The sequence below is a fragment of the Anomaloglossus baeobatrachus genome, chromosome 10, assembly GCF_048569485.1.
Source record: "Anomaloglossus baeobatrachus isolate aAnoBae1 chromosome 10, aAnoBae1.hap1, whole genome shotgun sequence".
In the NCBI taxonomy this organism is placed as follows: Eukaryota; Metazoa; Chordata; class Amphibia; order Anura; family Aromobatidae; genus Anomaloglossus; species Anomaloglossus baeobatrachus.
In genome coordinates, this window is record NC_134362.1 from 42,765,533 (window position 1) to 42,786,496 (window position 20,964).

The window sequence follows — 20,964 nt, forward strand, 5'->3', positions numbered from 1 at the left end:
CTTTATTGAAAGTAGTGTACTTTAGAACAAACTTTCAGCAAATGTGGTCGGAAAATCAAGAGAAAGCTAATATAAACCAGCCCTGGGATAAACATACAGGTGCATCTAAATAAGTTAGAAAATGCACAAGGAGGGTAAGCCACAAAAGGTTATTGCTAAAGAAGCTGGCTGTTCACGGAGTGCTGTATCCAAGCATATTAATAGAAAGTTAAGTGGAAGGAAAAAGTGTGGTAGAAAAAGGTGCACAAGCAACAGGGATAACCGCAGCCTTGATGGGATTGTTAAGAAAAGGCCATTCAAAAATTTGGGGAGATTCACAAGGAGTGGACTGCTGCTGGAGTCAGTGCTTCAAGAGCCACCGCACACAGACATATCCAGGACATGGGCTACAACTGTCACATTCCCTGTGTCAAGCCACTCATGACCAATAGACAATGCCAGAAGCTTCTTACCTGGGCCAAGGAGAAAAAGAACTGGACTGTTCTCAGTGTCCAAGGTGTTGTTTTCAGATGAAAGTAAATTTTGCATTTCATTTGGAAATCGCGGTCCCAGAGTCTGGAGGAAGAGTGGAGAGGCCACAATCCAAGCTGCTGAGGTCTAATGTGAAGCCTCCACAATCAGTGATGGTTTGGGGAGCCATGTCATCTGCTGGTGTAGCTCCACTGGGTTTTATCAAGACCAAAGTCAGCGCAGCCATCTACCAGGACATTTTAAAGCACTGCATGCCTCCCTCTGCCAACAAGCTTTTGAAGATGGAAATTTCATTTTCCAGCAGAACTTGGCTCCTGTGCACACTGCCAAAATCACCAATACCTGGTTTACTGACCACAGTATCACTGGGCTTGATTGGCCAGCAAACTCTCCTGACCTAAACCCCATAGAGAATTTATGAAAGACACCAGATCCAACAATGCAGACGGGCTGAAGGCGGCTATCAAAGCAACCAGGGCTTCCATAACACCTCAGAAGTGCCACAGGCTGATCGCCTCTATGCCACATTGCCGCATTGATGCAGTAATTCATGCAAAAGTACCCGACCAAGTATTGAGGCATTTAATGCACAGACTTTTCAGTAGGCACCAACATTTCTGAGCGTAAAATCATTTTTTCAGTTAGTACTATATAATATTCTAATTTTGTGAGATAATGGCATTTGGGTTTTCATTGGCTGTATATAATATATAGCAATAGATCCCTCTGTGTGTAATGACTATAGCAATAGATACCTCTGTGTGTAATGACTATATAATATATAGGAATAGATCCCTCTGTGTGTAATGACTCTATATAATATATAGGAATTGATCCCTCTGTGTGTAATGACTATATAATATTTGCGCTTCCCTTTTTGTATTGAATTACTGAAATAATTTAGGTTTTTGAGGATATTCTAATTTATTGAGATGCACTTGTATATGTACTTCAAAAAGAGGTTGTCCACTACTTGGACAACCCATACTCAATCATCAAGTCATGTGATCCGCCCACAAGCCAGTACCAAAACTGCTGGAACGGCACCAGCTGCGGAGAGGAGTATGATGTCGGTGTCACACTTGGGAGTGACTCCCGCGAGAATCAAGTCACATCACCCTGCACGGCCTTCCGCTCTCTGGGCAGGAGCGTGCAGCTGCATAGAAATACATGCAGCTGCACGCTCCTGTCTGGAGGGCGTCAGGCGTGCCGGGTGATGCAGCACGAGTCACTCGCAAGTGTTACACCGGCCTAAGTGTTATTATTTTATAAGGGGGAACATTGTGATTGACATGGGGTTCCTTTGTCAAATTCCTCAGATGTAGAGCCAATATATTGCAAAGATAATTCAGAGAAAAGCTCAAGCAAAACAACTGTGTATTACCGCCAAATGATGAGCCATGAGATCTTGTGGATGCATAGTAGTACCTACAAGGTCACAGAGATTGATCCTGCACTAAATCAATAAAGAGACAATACCTACCGTAACACTCATCACTAACAGATACATTACTGAGTGTCAAGGGGTTAATGACCGTTACATTTTTTGCTGCTTTTCTCTCCTTGGTTGACTTTGGTCATTAAAGTTCACAGTTGTCAATTTCATAGTACAGTGTCTTCTACTGAAGCTTTTACAGGAAGAGCTGCTAACCTCTTCACACGTAGGAATGATTAAAATAGTTAACACCTAGTCATAAAAACTGATCACACCATTTACCACTTATGTTTACCGGAAGTCAATATCTGCAAAAGATCTGAAACATGGGATAAAAACAAGCATCAAGAAAAATAAAAAGTATATAAAACTTCAAGAATTTTTTGTTAAAGCCATCAATCTAATATATAAAGCTGAGTGTGTGTGTGTGTGTGTGTGTGTGTGTGTGTGTATGTATGTGTGTATGTATGTGTGTATATGTCCACTAAAGGAATCCGCTCTGTCGCATTTACAATCACAAAATTTTGCACAGACACCCCATGTGACTCAGGGAACGTCATAGACTATGTTTTGATGGGAAACTTTAACCCCGCGCTTTACAGTTACACTCTATAAAACCTGCCTTCATTAAAGTCAATGGAGCTGCGGGCTATTAGGTTATTAATAGCAGCTGTGATTGGTTGCTATAGGAACAAAGGACATTCATAGTATAAGAAACTTATGTGTGAGGTAATAAGATGTCGGTGGAGAGACGGATGTGGAGAGACATACAGACATAGACGCAGACAGAGTAAGAGATAGACAGGGAAAGAGACAGACAGAGGCAGACAGACAGGGAAAGACTGTAGACTGTAAACATCAGGGCGGTTCGACTTCTACGCTGCAGAAACGTTCTATAACATCATTATGTAGGAGCTCAGGTACACGCAATTGTGTAGATATGGGGCCATAAAAGACACAGCTCAGTTATCCGGCCAGGAGGCTGCATTGCCCATTTAACTGTAGCCAATATACCAGCCCCAGTTATAAGGGAAATATGATGACAATAAAAAATATTTCCATTGTAAATGGAGCTGGAATATTGGCCCTGGTTACAAGGGAAATATTTTTTATTTTTATTACATTTCCCTTGTAACTGGGGCCAATATTCCAACCCTAGTTACAGGGAAGTATTTTTTTATTTTTACTGCATTTCCCTTGCAACAATGGCCGATATTCCAGCCCTAGTTACAGGGAAATATTTTTTTGTTTTTATTGCATTTCCCTTGTAACTGGGGCTGATATTCCAGCGTTAGTTACAGGGAAATATTTTTTACTTTCATCGTATTCTCCTTGCATCTGGGGCAGATATTCCAGCCCCAGTTACAAGGGAAATATTTTTTATTGTTATTGTATTTCCCCTGTAACTGGAGCAGATATACCAGCCCCAGTTACAAGGGAAATATGATGAAAATAAAATAGATTTCAATATTTAAATGCCTCCTATGGGTCTTTTATAACCTTATGGGGGGCACATTGTGTAAAACAAAAATAAAGTAAAACAAATTCCACTGTTTTAAAAAATAAGAAAAAGTGTCTAATATGTAAAAATATTTGCTACAGATTTGGGAACAAATTTTCAAGTGTATTTTAATGGTCCTGTTTGGTCATTAAAAAAGAATAACTTATTTCTCTTATTATTCCATCAATATTAGTTAAAAAAAGGAATATGGCAATGTCATAAAAATGAAGCTCTATGAATCGTGAAAAGTTGCAAAAATTACTTGAATAGCTGACCGAGAAAAAAAAAAAAATATATAGCTTGAAAGCTGCAAACATACTGTTTTAGTGCCTAAGACACGGTGCCAGTGTCAGTCTGGAGTGTCGTGGGCCCACAGGAGGAACTGGTTCATCAGGGCCCGCCTTACTGCTACTCTACAGATATTTTACCTGTTCATACTTCAGCCTCATGCACATGTATGTGAGACACAATACAGTGTATTCACACATCGGTATTTCTATGCCAAAACCAGGAGTGTCTCCAAAACACAGAACAGGTGTCAAGCTTTCAATTTTAGTTTTTCTCTAGGTTCCACTCCTGGCTTTGGCAAACAAACACTGACGCAATAATACCGATGTGTAAATGTGGCCTAAACCAGCGTGTGCTTCTTAATGGATATGGGCACATTTTGCAGCTTACATGCTCCGCCACAAGCCATTAACTGCAATCAGGGTCTGGATTATAATTCTGCTGTATTTATACCACTTTTGTGGAGTAAATCATGTTGAATTTATTGTCCACCCTCGCCTACGCACCCTGTCCATGAGGCATTGCCATCTTACAAAAGAAACGTTCCCCTCCCCCACATAAAGGCATAGTCCCACTCTCCCACATGTAGCATATATAGCCTAGTCCCCATCTCTCACATATAGCATATATAGCCTAGTCCCCCTCCTCCACATATAAACTATATAGCCTAATTCCACCTCCCCCATATATAGTATATATAGCCTTGTCCCCCTCTCCCACATATAGCCACGTCCCCTTCTCTCACATATAGCATATATAGCCAAGTCCCCCCTCCCCCATATACATAGCCCATTACCACCTCTCCCATATACAGCATAAACAGCCTAGTCCCCCCTTCCCCACATATAGCATACATAGCCAAGGCTAAGTACCCCCTCTCCCACATACAGCCTAGTCCCCATCCCCCACATATAGCATATATAGCTTAGTCCTCCCCTCCTCCAAAAATAGCATATATAGCCTAGCCCCCTTCCCCACAACTAACATATACAGCCTAATCTCCCCCCTCCACATATATAGCCTAGTTCCATCCCCCCACATATAGCATAAATAACCCAGTCCCATCTCCCTTACATATAGGACACATAGCCAAGTCTTTACTCTTCCAAAATTGCTGCACATTGATCCAGTTTTCTATTAGACATAGTTTCATATAAAAAAGTAATTCAAAATGAAAATTGCTTCCGATCAGTCTCCTGAGCTCCAGGAAGGACTCTTGTTGATGATAACATTAACAGAAGAGGGAGGAGAGGAGAACTGTGCAGCGCTGCTGCAATCACCCAGCATCAATCACATCAAAGCCTCACCAAGCCCCTACTCTGAGGCACCAGAGAGGAGGGAGGCAGCAGACTGCACAGCGTCTGTGGCCACTATGGTAACCTCCCTGACCAGCCCACCCGCATTTTCATCACAACGGGGGGTGAGGACAGGGGACAAGGGCAGCTGGTCAGACGGGGACCTCTGCATGAGAGGTTTCATCTAGCACAGCTGTTCACTGCTCTGATAATCTGCATCCAAAGCAGTGCTGTGCGGTCTCCAGTATTACAGTCAGTGGCACGTCTCCGGCACAGGTGTCAGTCTGACTCAAACACCAGGAGACAGTACAGCAGGAAAAAGAGGGAGTGCACTGCTATGGACTTGCATTAGCAGAGCAGTCAATAGCTGTGCTATGGTAGGAGGGGGAGGAGCCTTCCATCTTTTGTCAGTGTGGGCCCACCAGTGAAATACCCGATTTCCCGGTGGGCCAGTCCAAACCTACATAGGACCCTGCCTGTGCTTTTGGAACCAAACCCCATACATTGTTAAGAGAGTTCTCTTTCCAGAGCAAATCCATCCGTGGGGACATTAAATTAGGATGGATTGGGCAGGGCACTGAAGGGAAGAAGGGCCATTTTACTTTGTGAGCTCAGGTTTAGTTGGATTGTTATTTTAGGAGTCACGTCTCTTTAAAATTCACCAAATGTATCAGCGTGTCTCAGTCTTTTGATACATTTGGTGAATTTTGAGACAGAAATTTGAACAAAAATGTTGCCTCATTTTTCAAAGTAGAGAGAACGTGGGCGAGCAAGGGGACGTGACGGGGCCCATCTCAGCTACCTTGACTGACCCGGCTAACACGTCCACTTTTATAAATAATTTATTAAACCAAAATTTCCTGAAAATGATGGCCCAAGGCCAAGTATTACCGTAGTATCTGTGTCTGGAACTTTACCAAGAGGAAGAGCCCACCACAGAAGTTTCTGAAGAGGAAGATATAAAAAGACTTGACAAATGTAAGACTGAAACCCAATCCTGCGGTGAGAGGTAGAATCACAAGTATTGAGCCACACATTTTCATATAATGTATAAGAGAATATATTCACCCCAAAAACAAAAATAGTATTCATATATACAGGTAAATGTACCATTATATATATTTATACAGTTTCTCAGCCATTACATTATTGTAACTTCTGTATTTTTCAGTTTTTAAGACTCACCCCAAATTTAGAGAAAATAAAAAAAGGAGGGGGCGTTCAGTCTTACAATAGAATCTGGTGGTGTTTTACCGGGGGTGACGGCAACAGTGGTGGAGTGGCGGGGGTGGAGCCAGGGGTGGTGGTGGAGGAGGGTGATGCTGCATGCAGTGTGGTGGGTTTCCCAGATGCTCGCTGCAGGCGCTGTGAGGTAGGCAACACCTGGAAACTGTCAGTGATGAGGGCTTCAAAGAAATGGCGCCTGCAGTTGGCGCATGCGCAGATTGAGCTATTGGCTAAATGACAATCAGAGATCTTATCTGCGCACGGGCCACCTCCGGGCGCCATTTTCTCTAAGTCTGCTGCTGGGAGATCAATGGGCCAGAGGCGGTGCATGCGCAGATGAGATCTTGAGCCGAGAGCTTCATCCGCGCACGCGCCAACTCCGAGCGCCATTATTTAACGCTCGCACTGCCAACATTTTCAGGATGGCCCTTGCTTCACCGCCTGCAGCACTGCAACCCCAGTACCGAACCCGCAGGACAGTGCCTGAAGCCCCAACAGGCATCACCCCTGCATCCTGCTACCCCTCTCGGTAAGCTACGTTCGGATTATAAGACGCACCCCTCATTTTCCACCCAAAAGTTTTGGGAGGAAAAGTGTGTCTTAATCATCCAAAAAGTATGGTATTTATTTTTCTATATTAAAAGACAAAAAACCTAAAAAAACCCAAAAACTATTAAAACAAGAAGACAAGCCAGGTCAGAAAACTGGACAGACAATAAGGTAGTCACCTAACCTCAAATTAGACAGTCAGGACAGAATAAGGAACCAAGATCAGGCAAGGAATGGTTGGAGTGGCAGCTTAGCGACTGGCCTAGGAAGGTAAACCCTGCGGGACGCAACAGGGTTAAATTGCTGCATCATTGCATGATTCAGCCGTGCCTCCCTATAGCCAGGTGGAGACAACAGTAGAGTGCAGCAGGACTAGGAGTGCTGCAAACAGGATATTCAGTGTGCAGGCCTGAGGCAGAGCGGAGCAGCACGGCGAGTAGGCCGGCGCTGTGAACGTGTGCAAATTACTGGTGTGACACAGGTTAATGACGTTCTGACGCTGTGCAGCCACTGCACTGAGAATTCTGCTGCCCTGAGGAAATTTACTTTATTTGCCCCTCCCCCGGCAGCCTCGGGCTTTCAGTCATATGGGTGGTGCAGGCGCGATTTCGGTCACCACTCTGCGCATAGAGAACAGCGGCTGTAACCGCGCCCGGCACTGACTGGTTTAATGTGACAATGTGGTCTTGACAGTAAAAGAGTCTGCCTGATAAAGGCAACTCCAAGCACAAATTTTACAGTTTCTCTAAAGTTAAAGGGGTCCACATGACATTAGATAAGGGTACATCTTTTTCGTCCCCAAAGATACCTAAACATCTAAGTGGCGGCAATATTGGTAATTAATATCCACTTGATATAATGTAATATTCTCCATATGTTCTTGCCTGTGAGAAGGACTCCTGACAATTGTATATATGTAAAAGTCGTCAAAAGAACAAGTTTGTGGTTATTTTATACAGTCACGAAGTCTTCATCTGTATCCAGCCGACTTTGGTTGTAAAGGACACTGGTTTCCCTGTAGGATGGCAAAAATAGACATGTATTTATTGTATCGCTCCATCCATCTACAGCCCTGTGCAGCACTTATCAACATAAAGTGAAAAGAATACAATCAGGAATGGGACTTGCTAAATTTTGCTAAATTGCTAAACTTTTCTAAATCTCAGCAGAAAATGATCTATTATTTAAGTAAAATTGTTATATTCTAGGCATTTTATATATATATTTTTTCCATATCATAATGATAGAAATATTGCTATCTCTGCATAAAAAAAATAATCTTGCAATATTCACACTGGCCACTAGCACTAATTGAGGGACTCCCACTTCCCGTTGGGCACATGGGTGTTAGCAGCAACAGACTGACAGTCAGTATCTTTTCTATAGAAGCATTATCTGAGCATGCTGAGCAAAGGTCATTGTGAAGGGAGGGGGAGAAGGTGAGCTGTGATCTCTGCTATTGTGAATTGTGTCATCTGCTGTATACTAAGGGGTACTTTGCACGCTGCGACATAGCTAGCCGATTGTAGCGATGCCGAACGCGATAGTACCCGCCCCAGTCGCAGATGCGATCTCTTGTGATAGCAGCCGTAGCGAACATTATCGCTACAGCAGGTTCACTCGCACTTACCTGCCCTGCGACACGGCAGGCAGCCAATAGAAGCGGAGGGGCGGAGATGAGCGGGACGTAAACATCCCGCCCACCTCCTTCCTTCCGTAGAGCCGCCGGCGGCAGGTAAGGAGATGTTCCTCGCTCCTGCGGCTTTATACACAGCGATGCGTGCTGCCGCAGGAACAAAGAACAACATCGTACCTGTCGCTGCAGCGACATTATGAAAATGACTAACACCACACAGATCACCGATTTACGACGCTTTTGCGATAGTTTATCGTTGCTTCTAGACTTTACACATTGCGACGTCGTTACTGGCGCCGGATGTGCATCACTTTCGATTTGACCCTGGCGATATCGCAGTAGCAATGTCGCAACGTGCAAAGTACCCCTTAGGTTTTATCTTTCTTCAGTTATTTGTTTCCCTGCAAATTCAACTTCGATGTGGTAACAAATCAGCTCAGAAAATGACAGGAGAAAGTTACTATCTTGGGTGGTGCCAGCGTTTTTTCTTTTGGATACTATCTCTCTTGTCAGAATGAGCTCACTGACAGATTCGAAGTTAAAGGGAAGCTGTCAGGTGCAATATACACCCAGAACCACGAGCAGTTCTGGGTGTACAGTCAGGGCCAGAAATATTTGGACAGTGACACAAGTTTTGTTATTTTAGCGGTTTACAAAAACATGTTCAGAAATACAATTATATATATAATATGGGCTGAAAGTGCACACTCCCAGCTGCAATATGAGAGTTTTCACATCCAAATCGGAGAAAGGGTTTAGGAATCATAGCTCTGTAATGCATAGCCTCCTCTTTTTAAAGGGACCAAAAGTAATTGGACAAGGGACTCTAAGGGCTGCAATTAACTCTGAAGGCGTCTCCCTCGTTAACCTGTAATCAATGAAGTAGTTAAAAGGTCTGGGGTTGATTACAGGTGTGTGGTTTTGCATTTGGAAGCTGTTGCTGTGACCAGACAAGATGCGGTCTAAGGAACTCTCAATTGAGGTGAAGCAGAACATCCTGAGGCTGAAAAAAAGAAAAAATCCATCAGAGAGATAGCAGACATGCTTGGAGTAGCAAAATCAACAGTCGGGTACATTCTGAGAAAAAAGGAATTGACTGGTGAGCTTGGGAACTCAAAAAGGCCTGGGCGTCCACGGATGACAACAGTGGTGGATGATCGCCGCATACTTTCTTTGGTGAAGAAGAACCCATTCACAACATCAACTGAAGTCCAGAACACTCTCAGTGAAGTAGGTGTATCTGTCTCTAAGTCAACAGTAAAGAGAAGACTCCATGAAAGTAAATACAAAGGGTTCACATCTAGATGCAAACCATTCATCAATTCCAAAAATAGACAGGCCAGAGTTAAATTTGCTGAAAAACACCTCATGAAGCCAGCTCAGTTCTGGAAAAGTATTCTATGGACAGATGAGACAAAGATCAACCTGTACCAGAATGATGGGAAGAAAAAAGTTTGGCGAAGAAAGGGAACGGCACATGATCCAAGGCACACCACATCCTCTGTAAAACATGGTGGAGGCAACGTGATGGCATGGGCATGCATGGCTTTCAATGGCACTGGGTCACTTGTGTTTATTGATGACATAACAGCAGACAAGAGCAGCCGGATGAATTCTGAAGTGTACCGAGATATACTTTCAGCCCAGATTCAGCCAAATGCCACAAAGTTGATCGGACGGCGCTTCATAGTACAGATGGACAATGACCCCAAGCATACAGCCAAAGCTACCCAGGAGTTCATGAGTGCAAAAAAGTGGAACATTCTGCAATGGCCAAGTCAATCACCAGATCTTAACCCAATTGAGCATGCATTTCACTTGCTCAAATCCAGACTTAAGACGGAAAGACCCACAAACAAGCAAAACCTGAAGGCTGCGGCTGTAAAGGCCTGGCAAAGCATTAAGAAGGAGGAAACCCAGCGTTTGGTGATGTCCATGGGTTCCACACTTAAGGCAGTGATTGCATCCAAAGGATTCGCAACAAAATATTGAAAATAAAAATATTTTGTTTGGGTTTGGTTTATTTGTCCAATTACTTTTGACCTCCTAAAATGTGGAGTGTTTGTAAAGAAATGTGTACAATTCCTACAATTTCTATCAGATATTTTTGTTCAAACCTTCAAATTAAACGTTACAATCTGCACTTGAATTCTGTTGTAGAGGTTTCATTTCAAATCCAATGTGGTGGCATGCAGAGCCCAACTCGCGAAAATTGTGTCACTGTCCAAATATTTCTGGACCTAACTGTATATTGCTAATCCCTGCCTAACCATCCCTGTATTTAGTAGCATAGATAAAGGGATCTTTAGACAAAGTATTTCTATAGATGCTTTATGATATGCTAATGAGGGCAGGGACTAGTCATATGGGTGTTAGTTCCCCAACTAGTTTGCCCTCTTGGCATGCTAGCACGCCCACAGGGACGTGCTAACATGCTATTCAATGCCCATTACACAGCGGTGACGCGCGTACCTGTGTTAGTTGTCAACATTTCAGATACTAGCTTTAGGGTCAGTGTACATGATCAGAAGTCCCGGCACTGCCGGTCATGTGCACTAGACCTCTCTGAAGCTGGGACGCGAACACTCAGCTTCATAGTGTGCATGACCAGAAGTGTCGGGCATTCTATTCTGATCATGTTAACTAATCCGAAAGCCGGTGTTTGAAGCGGTGACAACAGACACAGGTACATCCATCACTGCTCATGACCCTAGGCAATGAGCAATGGGCATTGACTAGCATGTTAGCATGTCCTTGTGGGTGTGCTAACATGCCAAGAGGGCGGAATGAGCGCAAGAACTAACGCCCTTGTGCTCATTAGCATATCATAAAGGATCTTTAGAATTACTTTCTCTACTAATCTCTTTATCTATGCTGCTAGATACAGGGACAGTTAGGCAGGGATTAGAAATATGTACCCAGGACTGCTCCTGGTTTTGGGTGTATATTGCACCTGACAGCTTCCCTTTAACTCATCCTAGAGCAACACAAGATATAAAAGGCACACAATATAGTGCAATTTTTTTTTTTAAACCTATGGGAAAATTATTTGAAAGTCCCAAGTACCTCCATTACAAAAATACAATTTTAAATTGTCCCTAAAGGGTCTAAAACCCTTTAAAGCCCTTGTGCAAAGTTCCCAGCCATATCAATTGGAAAACAAGTCAAGTTGAATAGCACAGCAAAAGTGACGGAACCTATGAAAGAGGACAATGTACCCGCAGATTTTGCAGAGGAAAACCTGCAGATTTATCTGGATTTTCTAAATAAATCCACAGATTTTAGCAAGTACAGACACTCCCCATGTTAATCTATGAGATTTGGGGAGTGCCGTGTCCACGCTGCGGTATGTGCGGCTGCGGATGTCCCGCAGCCACACGTAACTGCATGTCCATTATTCCTGCGGAAATAGCTGCGGATGTCCAGCCTCTCCACTATGGAGATAGAGGCCGGGACTTTTGCAGGTAAGTCGCACGAATGTCCGCAGGTTTACCACAGATATTTTGCTGGAATCCCGCAGCAATTGATAGCTGTGGATTCTGGGGAGCTGCTGCGGACAAACCTGCAGATATATCTGCAGGTGCGAACTCCCGTGGGCACATAGCCTAAAGGCCACTATACACACACAGATAAATCTGCGGCAGATCTGTGGTTGCAGTGAAATTGTGGACAATCAGTGCCAGGTTTGTGGCTGTGTACAAATGGAACAATATGTCCTTGATTTCTCTGCAACCACAGATCTTCCACAGATTTAGCTCTGTGTGTAAAGTGGCCTTAAGAGTGCTGGAGGCATGAGGGGTATAGGAATCTGTCAGTAAGCTTATGCTGGGGGGTCATATAAAGTAGTGATAGAGACCCTGATCACAGTGCTGGGGTCCTCGCATTCATGAGCGGCAGCTCTTCCCACCTACTCAGTGCAGATTGACAGCTGTGTCCATATACTGTGCATAGGGAAACACCTGTCAATCAGAGGCGGGTAAGAGAAGATTCTGCAGCTCCTGAACGTTGCGCACTTGGCAACGTGTGTACATAATATAGAGGACTCTGATATGTACGGATTTTATAAAATCATCTGAATGAGAAAAATAAGTAATAGAGAACCGGGTGTAAAGTGGAAAGTTCCCCAAAGTTTTGCACGTCAAATTTTATTTCTAACCCACAATGAAATTTAAGGTGTAAACTGTCTGTAAAGATAGTAATGACCCAGAATTCATAGATGACGCTTTTAACTTGCAGGAAACCTAGAGACTTACCCATGCACAGAGGTATAGATGGAGTGAAGTCGTCAAATGCAATGACCAGCGGATATTTCTGAGAATCTAGAACAGAAGTCAACTCCACTGTTGTGAGGTCCTTGGAAAAAGTAAAGTCAATTTTATTGGCGAGATAACACACTCCAGTAATGGAAAACGCTGTAACATCGTCGGTGAAGGTGGGATCAAACGCCAGACACTTCTCTGTGATTCTAGAAGAGAGAGAAAAAAAAAAAGAGAATACCTGATTGTACCTGTATTTTCCAGCTTGTTGCAGTACATTATATGACAAATTAAAAAAGGATTTTCTAAAGTTCACCAGCTCCCTGTCTTCCGGTTTGCCAAAATACCAAGCGAAAACCATGGGAATAAACCTTACAGTAGGAGCATTCAATATTTTTATAATATTAGGACGCAATAATAAAATTAACATGGACAAAACAGAGTTCATTGTCTTTCCTCCTCCTCACTCATCCCCTCCAACAAGCCTTTCCATCACACTTGATGTTTGCTCACTCTCCCCAGTCTCACAAGCTCGTTGCCTTGGAGTAACCCTCGACTCTGCTCTATCCTTCAAGCCACACATCCAAGCCCTCTTCACCTCATGCAGACTACAACTCAAAAATGTCTCCCGGATCCATGCTTTCCTTAAGGCCCCGTCACACACAGAGATAAATCTTTGGCAGATCTGTGGTTGCAGTGAAATCATGGACATATTGTTCCATTTGTACACAGCCACAAACCTGGCACTGATTGTCCACAATTTCACTGCAACCACAGATCTGCCGCAGATTTATCTCTGTGTGTGACAGGGCCTTTAACCAAGAATCAGCAAAAACATTAGTGCATGCCCTCATCATCTCCCGCCTCGACTACTGTAACCTCCTGCTCTCTGGCCTCCCTTCCAACACTCTTGCACTCCTCCAATCTATCCTAAACTCTGCGGCCCGCTTAACCCACCTCTTCCCTCGCTATTCCCCGGCCTCGCCACTCTGCCAATCCCTTCACTGGCTTCCCATCGCCCAACGACTCCAGTTCAAAACACTAACCATGACATACAAAGCCATGCACAACCTGTCTCCTCCCTACATCTGTGACCTAGTCTCCCGGTACCTACCTGCATACAACCTCAGATCCTCACAAGGTCTCCTTCTCCACTCCTCTCTTATCTCCTCTTCTCACAATCGCATAGAAGATTTCTCCCACGTTTCCCCCAGACTCTGGAACGCTCTACCTCAGCATAATCAGACTCTCCCCTACCGTGGAAAGTTTCAAGAGGAACCTGAAGACCAACCTCTTCCGACAAGCCTACAACCTACAATAACCCTCACTACAGTACATAACTGCACAGCCAGCTCTGTCCTCACCCATTCCCTGTAGACTGTGAGCCCTCGCGGGCAGGGTCCTCTCCCCTCCTGTACCAGTCTGTTTTTGTACTGTTCATGATTGTTGTACTAGTTTTTATGTATACCCTTTTCACTTGTAAAGCGCCATGGAATAAATGGCACTAGAATAATAAAAAATAAAATAAAATAAAATAATAATAATAAAAAATAATAATAATAATAATAAAATGAATACCAAACAGGCAGATACCGACCTAAATCCAGTATAACCAAACAAGATGGCTTGTAAAAATCCTCCCATGCCGGTGAGGAAATTGACAGCTCCTGAACCATCAGTATTTTCAGTCCATATCTAAAAGTATTTAAAAAAAAAAAAAAAGTACAAAATGTAAATCGGCTAACACAGTGGTGTTATTATCTCGCCATCGAGACATCATTTTTACTCACAGAGAGTTTGAATCTCTTCCCAAAATCCATCGTACATTTTTGGCACGTCAGGTGCCATTTAGTGAACCGGATAAAAAGCTGAGCATTTTACGGCTGTGTTACACAGCTGGCATCTACCTATAACAGCAGCAATCGGAGCTTACGGTAGCTGCTTATAATCAATTAATGACCGCTGTCAATCACTGACAGTGAGCATTTAAGGCACACAATCTCTGGGATATGCCATTGTGGACAAACTACAGCCCCTGTATTTTGTGGGTTTTTACAGCAGTTGGGGGACCTGCTGGAAGCCCCTTTGGCCGCCATGTTGGTAATCCTGTGAATCCCACCCACAGCTTGGACTTCATAGGAAACCATAATTTTAGCTGTGGTATTGCAACATATAGGAGCAAAATTTGTATTTGTTTTGGGGCGGGGTCACAAAGTCCTCCCAAAATGTAGTAAGACTATCAAAATATGGTATGAACCCAAAATGGAACCACAAAACAAAGAAGAGTGAACTCTCAATTCCAGCTCACCAGTTAGATGGAAGTCCGGTCAGATGGTGCACGGAAAAGAATCTTGGCCATGACGCTAGGAAAAACGAAGAAGTCCAGCACAACATCCAAAATATAAAAACTTGTTCTTCTTTATTAATACATGTTAAAAAGGTTAAAAACCTGGACGAGGGACGCGTTTCGGAATATGCTCTCTTATTCACAGTCCTGAATAAGTCCGGACTGTGAATAAGGAAGCATATTCCGAAACACGTCCCTTGTCCAGGTTTTTAACATGTATTAATAAAGAAGAACAAGTTTTATATTTTGGATGTTGTGCTGGACTTTTTTTGTTTTTCCTACTGTCATGAACCCAAAACGGTATAAAAAAAATAAAGTTATGGCTCAAAAAATTGACAAACTCTGAAGAGCCCCTTCCGAATAAGGAGGAGGATAAGCTTGCCCACCTCCATTCAATTCACGCTCAATAAGAGTGTCAAAGACCAACTGAGCGCAGCTCATCCATCTCCGGTGGTACCATTGAGAATGGATGAAGTGGAGGTGCGCAAGCTTTTCTTCCTCTCTAGTCAAAAGATCTCCGTTTTCGGGATCAGTAAGGGTCTCAGAGAACAAGAAATTAAACACCTATTTAATTCACAGTGGATAACTTCCAAACTTAGCACAATGCCTTTAATCTAACCTTAAATGGATCTGTTATATTTGCAAAGCATTTCTTCAATTGTTGTTCGGCCATTTTGGTTTCTTTTAATTCCATATAGCCAATTGCAAACATGCTCTAAAAAAAGAAAAAAAGAAATATATTATCTATTACACATATTAAATTGAAGGTGTCTCATCAGTGATGGTCAGGTATGGACAAATCATCAGTGTCTCATCAGTGATGGTCACACATGGACAAATCATCAGTGTCTCATCAGTGATGGTCAGGTATGGACAAATCATCAGTGTCTCATCAGTGATGGTCAGGTATGGACAAATCATCAGTGTCTCATCAGTGATGGTCAGGTATGGACAAATCATCAGTGTCTCATCAGTGATGGTCAGGTATGGACAAATCATCAGTGTCTCATCAGTGATGGTCAGGTATGGACAAATCATCAGTGTCTCATCAGTGATGGTCAGGTATGGACAAATCATCAGTGTCTCATCAGTGATGGTCAGGTATGGACAAATCATCAGTGTCTCATCAGTGATGGTCAGGTATGGACAAATCATCAGTGTCTCATCAGTGATGGTCAGGTATGGATAAATCATCAGTGTCTCATCAGTGATGGTCAGGTATGGACAAATCATCAGTGTCTCATCAGTGATGGTCAGGTATGGACAAATCATCAGTGTCTCATCAGTGATGGTCAGGTATGGACAAATCATCAGTGTCTCATCAGTGATGGTCAGGTATGGACAAATCATCAGTGTCTCATCAGTGATGGTCAGGTATGGACAAATCATCAGTGTCTCATCAGTGATGGTCAGGTATGGATAAATCATCAGTGTCTCATCAGTGATGGTCAGGTATGGATAAATCATCAGTGTCTCATCAGTGATGGTCAGGTATGGACAAATCATCAGTGTCTCATCAGTGATGGTCAGGTATGGACAAATCATCAGTGTCTCATCAGTGAAGTTTGTCTGCTTTCCTGGAGAGACAATTTGAATAATTCTCAGAGGGGCATTGCAGCTAAAAGTCCCCTCTCCGCTGACAGTCAGACTGGTTTGTCAGGTCTTCGTAAGGAGAATAGTCTTCCCCAGTCCTGTGATCATCAGCGATGGTCACGCATGTACAAATCATCAGTGTTTCATCAGTGATGGTCACACATGTACAAATCATCAGTGTTTCATCAGTGAGGGTCAGGTATGGACAAATCATCAGTGTTTCATCAGTGATGGTCACACATGGACAAATCATCAGTGTTTCATCAGTGAGGGTCAGGTATGTACAAATCATCAGTGTCTCATCAGTGATGGTCAGGTATGGACAAATCATGTGTCATCAGTGATGGTCAGGTATGGACAAATCATCAGTGTCTCATCAGGGATGGTCAGGTATGGACAAATCATCAGTGTTTCATCAGTGATGGTCAGGTATGGACAAATCATCAGTGTCTCATCAGTGATGGTCAGGTATGGACAAATCATCAGTGTTTCATCAGTGAGGGTCAGGTATGTACAAATCATCAGTGTCTCATCAGTGATGGTCAGGTATGGACAAATCATCAGTGTTTCATCAGTGATGGTCACACATGGACAAATCATCAGTGTTTCATCAGTGATGGTCAGGTATGGACAAATCATCAGTGTTTCATCAGTGATGGTCACACATGGACAAATCATCAGTGTTTCATCAGTGATGGTCAGGTATGGACAAATCATCAGTGTTTCATCAGTGATGGTCAGGTATGGACAAATCATCAGTGTTTCATCAGTGATGGTCACGCATGGACAAATCATCAGTGTTTCATCAGTGATGGTCACATATGGACAAATCATCAGCCGAGAGAAAAATGTTGCTTTGTGGCATCAGCTTTGAGGCCCCGCCCCTTCTGGTCACATAGGTATGACCTCACTACTGGTCCTACAAAGGAAAAGGTGAATCGTTTGTATAATACTAATTCTAACGGTGGAGGGGATAACTATGAATTCCCCCCCAGATATTATCTATTCCTCAGCTGCTGTCACTCAAGAAGCTGTCAATTTTATAAACTTTACTTTCTTGGGTTTAATACCCTACACATCTGAGCTCACCACTACAGGTATGTATAGAATCAGCCTGATAAAGCCAGTATAGCACTGGCTTTTGCTTATATATGAAAATCCTGGTGACTGGTTCCATTTAAAGAATCAACCTGTATTACAGTTGATTATTGCATGTTCCCAGCAAAACCCTGCCCATATACACTAAACCTAAATTGTTTGTACCAAGATTGGCAGTTGTCCGTTATACATAAAGAAGGGAATTTTGTTTACTTACCGTAAATTCCTTTTCTTCTAGCTCCAAATGGGAGACCCAGACAATTGGGGTGTATAGCTTCTGCCTCCGGAGGCCACACAAAGTATTACACTTAAAAGTGTAAAGCCCCTCCCCTTCTGCCTATACACCCCCCGTGCATCACGGGCTCCTCAGTTTTGGTGCAAAAGCAAGAAGGAGGAAAAGTTATAAATTAGTTTAAAGTAAATTCAATCCGAAGGAATTTCGGAGAACTGAAACCATTCAACATGAACAACATGTGTACACAAAGAACAACAGCCCGAAGGGAACAGGGGCGGGTGCTGGGTCTCCCAATTGGAGCTAGAAGAAAAGGAATTTACGGTAAGTAAACAAAATTCCCTTCTTCTTTGTCGCTCCATTGGGAGACCCAGACAATTGGGACGTCCAAAAGCAGTCCCTGGGTGGGTAAAATAATACCTCGTAATAGAGCCGTAAACCGGCCCTTTCCTACAGGTAGGCAACCGCCGCCTGAAGGACTTGCCTACCTAGGCTGGCATCCGCCGAAGCATAGGTATGCACCTGATAGTGTTTCGTGAAAGTGTGCAGGCTCGACCAGGTAGCCGCCTGACACACCTGCTGAGCCGTAGCCTGGTGCCGCAAAGCCCAGGACGCACCCACGGCTCTGGTAGAATGGGCTTTCAGCCCTGAGGGAACCGGAAGCCCAGAAGATCGGTAAGCTTCAAGAATTGGTTCCTTGATCCACCGAGCCAGGGTTGATTTGGAAGCTTGTGACCCTTTCCGCTGGCCAGCGACAAGGACAAAGAGTGCATCCGAGCGGCGCAGGGGCGCCGTACGAGAAATGTAGAGTCTGAGTGCTCTCACCAGATCTAACGAGTGCAAATCCTTTTCACACTGATGAACTGGATGAGGACAAAAAGAGGGTAAGGAGATATCCTGATTGAGATGAAAGGGGGATACCACCTTAGGGAGAAATTCCGGTACCGGACGCAGAACCACCTTGTCCTGGTGAAACACCAGGAAAGGGGCTTTGCATGACAGCGCCGCTAGCTCCGACACTCTCCGAAGTGATGTGACTGCTACTAGGAAGACCACTTTCTGCGAAAGGCGTGAGAGAGAAATATCCCTCATTGGCTCGAAAGGTGGCTTCTGAAGAGCCATCAGCACCCTGTTCAGATCCCAGGGTTCTAACGGCCGCTTGTAAGGAGGGACTATGTGACAAACCCCCTGCAGGAACGTGCGTACCTGTGGAAGTCTGGCTAGGCGCCTCTGAAAAAACACAGAGAGCGCTGAGACTTGTCCCTTAAGAGAGCCGAGCGACAACCCTTTTTCCAATCCGGATTGAAGGAAGGAAAGAAAAGTGGGCAAGGCAAATGGCCAGGGAGAAACACCCTGATCAGAGCACCAAGATAGGAATATCCTCCACGTCCTGTGGTAGATCTTGGCGGACGTTGGTTTCCTAGCCTGTCTCATAGTGGCAATGACCTCTTGAGATAACCCTGAAGACGCTAGGATCCAGGACTCAATGGCCACACAGTCAGGTTGAGGGCCGCAGAATTCAGATGGAAAAACGGCCCTTGAGACAGCAAGTCTGGTCGGTCTGGTAGTGCCCACGGTTGGCCCACCGTGAGATGCCACAGATCCGGGTACCACGACCTCCTCGGCCAGTCTGGCGCGACGAGGATGGCGCGGCGGCAGTCGGACTTGATCTTGCGTAACACTCTGGGTAACAGTGCCAGAGGAGGAAACACATAAGGGAGTTGAAACTGCGACCAATCCTGAACTAAGGCGTCTGCCGCCAGAGCTCTGTGATCTTGAGACCGTGCCATGAATGTTGGGACCTTGTTGTTGTGCCGGGACGCCATTAGGTCGACGTCCGGCATCCCCCAGCGGCAACAGATCTCCTGAAACACGTCCGGGTGAAGGGACCATTCCCCTGCGTCCATGCCCTGGCGACTGAGAAAGTCTGCTTCCCAGTTTTCTACGCCCGGGATGTGAACTGCGGATATGGTGGAGGCCGTGGCTTCCACCCACATCAGAATCCGCCGGACTTCCTGGAAGGCTTGCCGACTGCGTGTTCCCCCTTGGTGGTTGATGTATGCCACCGCTGTGGAGTTGTCCGACTGAATTCGGATCTGCTTGCCTTCCAGCCACGGCTGGAACGCCTTTAGGGCAAGATACACTGCCCTTATCTCCAGAACATTGATCTGAAGGGAAGACTCTATCGGAGTCCAGGTTCCCTGAGCCCTGTGGTGGAGAAAGACCGCTCCCCACCCTGACAGGCTCGCGTCCGTCGTGACCACAGCCCATGATGGGGGAAGGAAGGATTTCCCCTTCGACAGAGAAGTGGGGAGAAGCCACCACTGAAGGGAAGCCTTGGCTGCCCGTGAAAGGGAGACGTTCCTGTCGAGGGACGTCGACTTCCTGTCCCATTTGCGGAGAATGTCCCAATGAAGTGGACGCAGATGAAACTGCGCAAAAGGAACTGCCTCCATTGCTGCTACCATCTTCCCTAGGAAGTGCATGAGGCGCCTCAGGGGGTGTGACTGGCCTTGAAGGAGAGATTGCACCCCTGTCTGTAGTGAACGCTGTTTGTCCAGCGGAAGCTTCACTATCGCTGAGAGAGTATGAAACTCCATGCCAAGATATGTCAGTGATTGGGCCGGTGTCAGATTTGACTTTGGAAAATTGATGATCCACCCGAAACTCTGGAGAGTCTCCAGAGCAACGTCCAGGCTGTGTTGGCATGCCACTTGAGAGGGTGCCTTGACCAGCAGATCGTCTAAGTAAGGGATCACCGAGTGTCCCTGAGAGTGTAGGACTGCTACCACTGCTGCCATGACCTTGGTGAAGACCCGTGGTGCTGTCGCCAGGCCGAAAGGCAGTGCCACGAACTGAAGGTGTTCGTCCCCTATGGCGAAACGCAGGAAGCGCTGATGCTCTGGTGCAATCGGTACGTGGAGATAAGCATCTTTGATGTCGATTGATGCCAGGAAGTCTCCTTGGGACATTGAGGCCATGACGGAGCGGAGCGATTCCATCCGGAACCGCCTGGTTTTTACGTGTTTGTTGAGC

The 20,964-nt window shown here is 44.7% G+C and overlaps 1 protein-coding gene across 1 annotated transcript in view; it reads right to left on the bottom strand.

The window, feature by feature from the left end:
• Positions 1 to 4,735: 4,735 nt before the first annotated feature.
• Positions 4,736 to 20,964, bottom strand: part of PGGHG (protein-glucosylgalactosylhydroxylysine glucosidase) — a 109,277-nt gene continuing 93,048 nt past the window's right edge. Inside the window, exons 11-14 of the mRNA XM_075326398.1 lie at positions 15,625 to 15,720; positions 14,256 to 14,353; positions 12,656 to 12,867; positions 4,736 to 7,781 (exon numbers count right to left, since the gene is read on the bottom strand). Coding sequence (XP_075182513.1) covers positions 7,726 to 7,781; positions 12,656 to 12,867; positions 14,256 to 14,353; positions 15,625 to 15,720 — 462 coding nt within the window. The 3' untranslated portion in view covers positions 4,736 to 7,725. The remainder of the gene's footprint in view (positions 7,782 to 12,655; positions 12,868 to 14,255; positions 14,354 to 15,624; positions 15,721 to 20,964) is intronic.